Below are 6,052 nucleotides of genomic sequence, written 5' to 3' on the forward strand. Positions count from 1 at the left end.
GGCTTTGCTTTGTAGCCCGATATGTTGTTTAAGCCTTGCCACAACCGATAAGAGTCTGTGTCGCTAGTCTGTGACTCTAGCTTAAGTTAATTGATAATATTCTAACAAAATATCTAATTTACTCCCTTAAGTGCTTTTAGTTTCTTGGCTGCAGTTCACTTATACATAAACACACAAATTAGAAGTAGAATAGGCTAGAAGCAGATGACATTGACCAAATAAGAAAGTTTCTTCTTTGGGTCAAGAAGTTACTAATGAAAACTATAAACCAGAGAGTCTCCTGACCGAGGATATTGTATATGGAGTCTCTCACACCTTTATTACAAGACGCTACTTTGCCACGGCTGCCATATGGTTACAATTAATAATGAAAGAGCTTATATGCGACCAGGCTGCCAGAGACGCCGTCTACCTGAACACACGAAAGGTGCTAATGTCACATTTAACCACCAAGAAAGGCACCAGAAAGAAAAACCTGAAGTTGAAGTGTATGCAAGCTTAGGTTAAATTGAAGCAATACAATAAAGAAGCTGACATCTTGCTGCAGACACATTCCAAAATTTGCCCCCTGGAGTTAGCAATGCACATGGCAATGCCTGGCACCAAAAGTGAAATTATATGATTGTATTAATTTCAGCTAAAGACAGCATTAATGGAGGCTCATCAATGGCGAACTTAAATTAATCTAAGCCAATTTCCCCTCCTAGCCACACACCATCACACTTGAGCTATAATGCCCATTTCTTCTGGGTCAAAAGTTTGAAAATCCCTTGTTCACAGCACTGTGATGTACCTACACCAGATGGACAGCAGTAGTTTAAGGTGGCGGCTCACCACCTTTTCAAGGGTAATTAGGGATGGGCAACAAATGATGGTCTGGTCAGCGAGAGTACATTCTGTGGAAGAATTTATTTTAAAATCCAATCTTGGAACTGTGTAGAGGATCGGCAGCAGCAGGCATCTATTTAGGTCTTTCAGTTTGCTCATCAAAAATAACACCACTTACTGGTTAGCAGGATTAATTTTCCAATCTAAAGTAAACCGGAAATAATTTTGCAACCAAAATTCCATCAATGAAAAAAAATTCTAACTCTTATAAAATCGTAGAATTTACAGTGCAGAAGGAGGCCATCCGGCCCATCGAGTCCGCACCTGCTCTTGAAAGAGCACGCCCACACCTCCACCCCATCTCCGTAACCCCACCTACCCTTTTTGGACACGAAGGGCAATTTATCGAGGTCAATCCACCTGACCTGCACATCTTTGGACTGTGGGAGGAAACCAGAGCATCCGGAGGAAACCCACGCAGACACAGGGAGAAGGTGCAGATTCCGCACAGACAGCGACCCAAGCCAGGAATTGAAGCTTGGACCCCGGAGCTGTAAAGCAAATGTGCTAACCACCGTGCCACCCCTATTTCAGCACATTATAAAATTATGCAGAATCTAACTTGTTTGTTCAGTCCAAGAGTTTAATTAATTTATGATCTCAGATCAGAGTACAACATAATCTCAGATCAGAGTACAACATAAACAGATAGCAGCATTTACATTTCTTACAAAAAGGAAAAACCTGCTGCAAACACAACCTTTGCTACATGTTTTCCAGCCAAGAGTCTCCCTGGCATCTGACACAGAGAAGATCATTGCAAGGATTTGCGTCAACTAGCTCCTTCCAGGGGTGAGGAACTCCTTCCAGAGTTGCAGGACAGTTTTTGTCCATCGAAAGACAACACAGACAAGGTGGTCGAGAAAGCAAATGGATTGCTGTCCTTTATTGGATTAGGTATTGAATACAAAAGCAGGGATTAATAATGGAATAGCATAAAATGCTGGTTAGGCCACAGATAGAATGGTGTGTACAGTTCTGGTCATCAGGTCACACGAAGGACATGGGTTTTTCTGGAGAGAGAGTGCAGAAGAGATTTGCAATAATGTTGCCAGGGCTTGAAAATTTCATGTAGGTGGAGAGATTGGATAGGCTAGGGTTGGTTTCCTTAGAACATAAGAAACTACGAGATTCCCATTATTGGAATGCACAAATTTATGAGTTACACAAGCAAGACTTATTTTCCCTAGATGTGGGCTCAATTACCGGGGGCATTGATTTAAAGTGATTGGCTGAAGGATTAGAAGAGACTTGAGGAAAAGTCTTTTCACCCAGAGTAGGGTGTCTGGAATTCACTGCTCATTGGTGGTCAAGGCTGAAACACTCAACTACCGTGTGGACAGTACAGTGGCAAGCACTATAGCTTCACAGCATCAGGGTCCCAGGTTCGATTCCCAGCTTGGGCCACTGTGTGTGGAGTCTGCACGTTCTCCCTGTGTCTGCATGGGTTTCCTCCAGGTGCTCCGGTTTCCACCCACAAGTCCCGAAAGACGTGCTGTTAGGTAAGTTGGGCATTCTGAATTCTCTCTGTGTACCCGAACAGGCTCCGGAATGTGGCAACTTGGGGCTTTTCACAGTTCATTGCAGTGTTAATGTAAGCGTACTTGTGACAATAAAGATTATTAAATTAAAAAATTAATTTTAAAGGTACCTGGATCTGCATCTGACGTGCTGTAACCTTTAAGGCTACGGGTTAGGTGCTGGAAAATTGGATTCAAATGAACAGCTAATTTCTCTTTTGGCTGGAGAAGACATGGCAGGCTGAATTTCTGCACCATAATTTTTCTATGGTCCAATATTATATGCACTATGCAACAACTTCAAGAAAGATGCAATGAACCAGAACCAACATGCAAAGGCTATTCTGCATTGTCCTCCTCAAATTCAACTGCGCTTAGAAATGTGTCATCATTCTCCACCTACTCCACAATGACATGCAAGTCATGATGAATCTCACAACAGAACCACCAAAATCCTTATCTCAGTGAAAACTGGGGTCAAGGCTGTGTCATTGCACCAACTCTCTTCTCCATTTTCTTCACTGCAATACTGCACCTCACTTTCAGCACATTGCCCATCGGCATGGAGATAACCTATAGGACAGGAAATGGTCCAACCTACACGGTCTCCCATCTAAAACCACTAAACATCCAGAAAACAAAAGTTCTCTTCTAATTAGCTTACACAGCAAAACACTCCCTGCTCCCTTCCCCATTGCCCAAATTTAGGCCCATTTTCCATATCTTTGGGAACCTCCTCTTGACAATGGCAGATAGATAAGCAGAATTCATCATCACCTTCAATGTGCCAGCGCAGCCGTTGTCAATCAAGGAAAAGAGTAGTTGAGGGCCAGAATCTCAAAACTAAAGTCATGGTTTACAGGGCAGCAGGGATCCTTGCATTCCTATGTTTCAGAAACTAGAACAACCTACAACAGACATCTCAAAGCACCAGAAAAGATCCTTCAAATCAAGTGACAAGAAAGTCAGCCCAACAGCAGCGTCCTCTCCCAAGTCAACCTGCCAGTATTGAGGCGTGAAAAACTCAAAAACAGCTCCGCCAGGTGGGACATGTTGTTCATGTGCCTGACACCAGACTATTGAAGCAATTGTTCTATTCAGAACGTGGCCACGGTAGGAGACTCCCTGGAGAACAGTGGAAACACTCTAGAGGTGTCCTCAAAGCAAATCCTGGAGAGGTTAAACATCCCCCTGACTCAAGTGAGTGACTGACCAAAACGGAGGTTTATTCATAAAGGCCTGACCACAGACAGACTTCACTGGGAACCTGCAGAGGTGAAGCCAAACATCAAAGCAAATAAGCCATTAAACCAACCCTTCAAGCTCCACCTGCCCCACATGTGGCAGAGATAATCCATTGGATTTGTCAGCCACCTTAGAACCCATCAAACAGGAGCAGAACAGGTCACCCTTCATCTGGTGTGATTACCTAAGAAAGAGATGCTCCACCCATGGATGTCAGGTTTGGCTCAGTAGTGGCATTCTTACCCCAGTTAAAGGGCAGTGGGTCCCACTCCAGGATTTAAGCGTTCAACCTAGACTGACACTTCAGTGCAGTAATGCTGCAGCCATTAAATTGCAGTCCTGACCATTGCCTCAGAGGAATATGAGAGATCCCATGGCACAATGGACTTCAGGAGCACTGAAGAAGCAAAAAGGACGTGGGGGCCAAGACTCGTCCAGAAATCTTTGAATACTGCACTGAAACGTCAACCTGAAGTGCTTAAATCTTGGATTAAGGCTGGATCCCAGAATGTGCTGTGTTGCCAGTGAGCCAAACGGATTTTTTTTAAAACTTGGAATTACAGTAAAACAAATATAGAACCGTGGAATGTAATCAAAACTGCAAATAAAGACAGTGAATACAGTATTTTTGTCACCATGAGAATGGTGCGAAAGTAACAAAACTCCAAAATATTTCAACAGAAACATAAAGTTATCCTTCAAACCCCCTTTAATTTACACCACATTCCGACCTCACGTGAAATCACTACTGCTGGCTCTTTTTGCTATTTAAAAAAAAAGGATTTTCAAAGCCCCGTTACGACCCTGAGGTTAGAGGAATGAAGTGTACAAAAAGCGTTTTACCCCTTGCCACACATATTGGCAGAATGAAGACGGTGTGAGGGCTGTCGAGTGGTAGCGCTGGGCTCGATTTCCCTGCGGTAGATGTGCTGCTGTGTGCCCCTCACTCACTCACTGAGCCAGTCACTCACTGACTGCTTCTCCCTCTGTCACGGAAGCTAGGATTGTCACCCTCATGACTCTCGATTCACCAATCATCCCTCACATTCAGGTGGTGGCTCCTCCTCCGAATAAGGAAGGTCAGGGCGGGTCCGTGTTGATTTGGTTTTGACTCGGGACGCTTGTGGTGTGTCACTGCAATTCTTGTTGATGTTTTTAAATTATCTTTCATGCAGCGCCTGTGTTCAGTTGCTGGGATACCCCAGTCATTGGAGACAAAGACCCCATGTTGTAATGACCAAATTGCCACATGCCTGACCTTTATTACAAAACGAATTACGGGGTAACAATGTGCGTTGTACGTTTTTCGGGGAGGAGGGCGCAGGGTGGATGGAGGTGAGCTTGAAAAATTATTGCAAGGTGCCCCAGGTCAATTTGCTGAGGATATGTGTGAGTGAGCACATCCTGCAGAGACCGACTGGTTGGTTCAGAGTGGACTCCAAACGTCCCACGCCCTAGAAACCCGATTAGACTGGACAGATTACATTCCTGTTACCAGAGACATGTTACACTACGGTAGTTCTAATCGCTCTGTCATCATCCCAGAAGTGCGGACTGAGCTCAGTTGTGTGAGGAGCTTTACTTGGAAGATTTTAAGGATAAGGCCCTTAGGGTAGCGCTAAATAAAGTAATGTTCTTGAAACACTGGTTCAGCCTCAACTGGAGTGTACAGAAGAGACTCAAAGAGGGAATCTTAGTACTGGAGAAAGCTACAAGGCAGGAGGTGGCAAGGTATGAAGCGACTTAGACATAAGAATGAGACCTGGGAATTTGGAGCCAATATCGTTTAGTGAAGTTAAAAGCAAATTACGGCGGATGTTGGAATCTGAAACAAAAACAGAAAATATTGGACCTTTTCAGCAGCCCTGTCAGCACCTGTGGAGAGAAGGTAGCTAACGTTGAGTCTGAATGACAAAGTAATCCAGACTCAAAATGTTAGCTCCCTTCTCTTGACACAGACGCTGTTAGACAGGCCAAGATTGTCCAATATTTTCAGTTTTTGTTTAGTGAGGTGCTCTGCAATCAGGGCTTGATATGCAAGAACACAAGAACCAGGAGCAGGAGTAGGCGATTACGCACCTTGAGCCAGCTCTGCCATTTAATACGATCATGGCTGATCTCTTCTGGGCCTGAACCCCACTTCCCTGCCTGTTTTCCATAACACTTCAACCGATTACTAATTAAAAATCTATCTACTCCTTAAATTTACTCACTGTCCCGGCATCCACCACATTCTGGGGTAGTGAAGCCCACAGATTCGCCCTTTGGAAAGCAATTTCTCCTCAATACTGTTTTGAATCTGCTACCCCTTATCCTAAAACTATGAACTCTCATTCTAGTTTGCCCCACAATCTTCTGCTCTACGTCTACTTTGTCAATACGTTGTATCATCTTATATA

General features: G+C 44.0%; 1 protein-coding gene across 2 annotated transcripts in view; it reads right to left on the bottom strand.

The window, feature by feature from the left end:
* LOC119966314 (retinol dehydrogenase 12-like) overlaps positions 1-4,841 on the bottom strand; it is a 41,368-nt gene extending 36,527 nt beyond the window's left edge. The window contains exon 1 of one of the 2 annotated variants that reach the window (XM_038797792.1): positions 4,497-4,841. In XM_038797792.1, the coding sequence (XP_038653720.1) occupies positions 4,497-4,510 (14 nt within the window). In that variant the 5' untranslated portion in view covers positions 4,511-4,841. The remainder of the gene's footprint in view (positions 1-4,496) is intronic. The other variant, XM_038797791.1, reaches the window with a different exon arrangement.
* Between the last annotated feature and the right edge of the window lie 1,211 nt (positions 4,842-6,052).

This window comes from Scyliorhinus canicula, chromosome 5, assembly GCF_902713615.1.
Source record: "Scyliorhinus canicula chromosome 5, sScyCan1.1, whole genome shotgun sequence".
Lineage (NCBI taxonomy): Eukaryota > Metazoa > Chordata > Chondrichthyes > Carcharhiniformes > Scyliorhinidae > Scyliorhinus > Scyliorhinus canicula.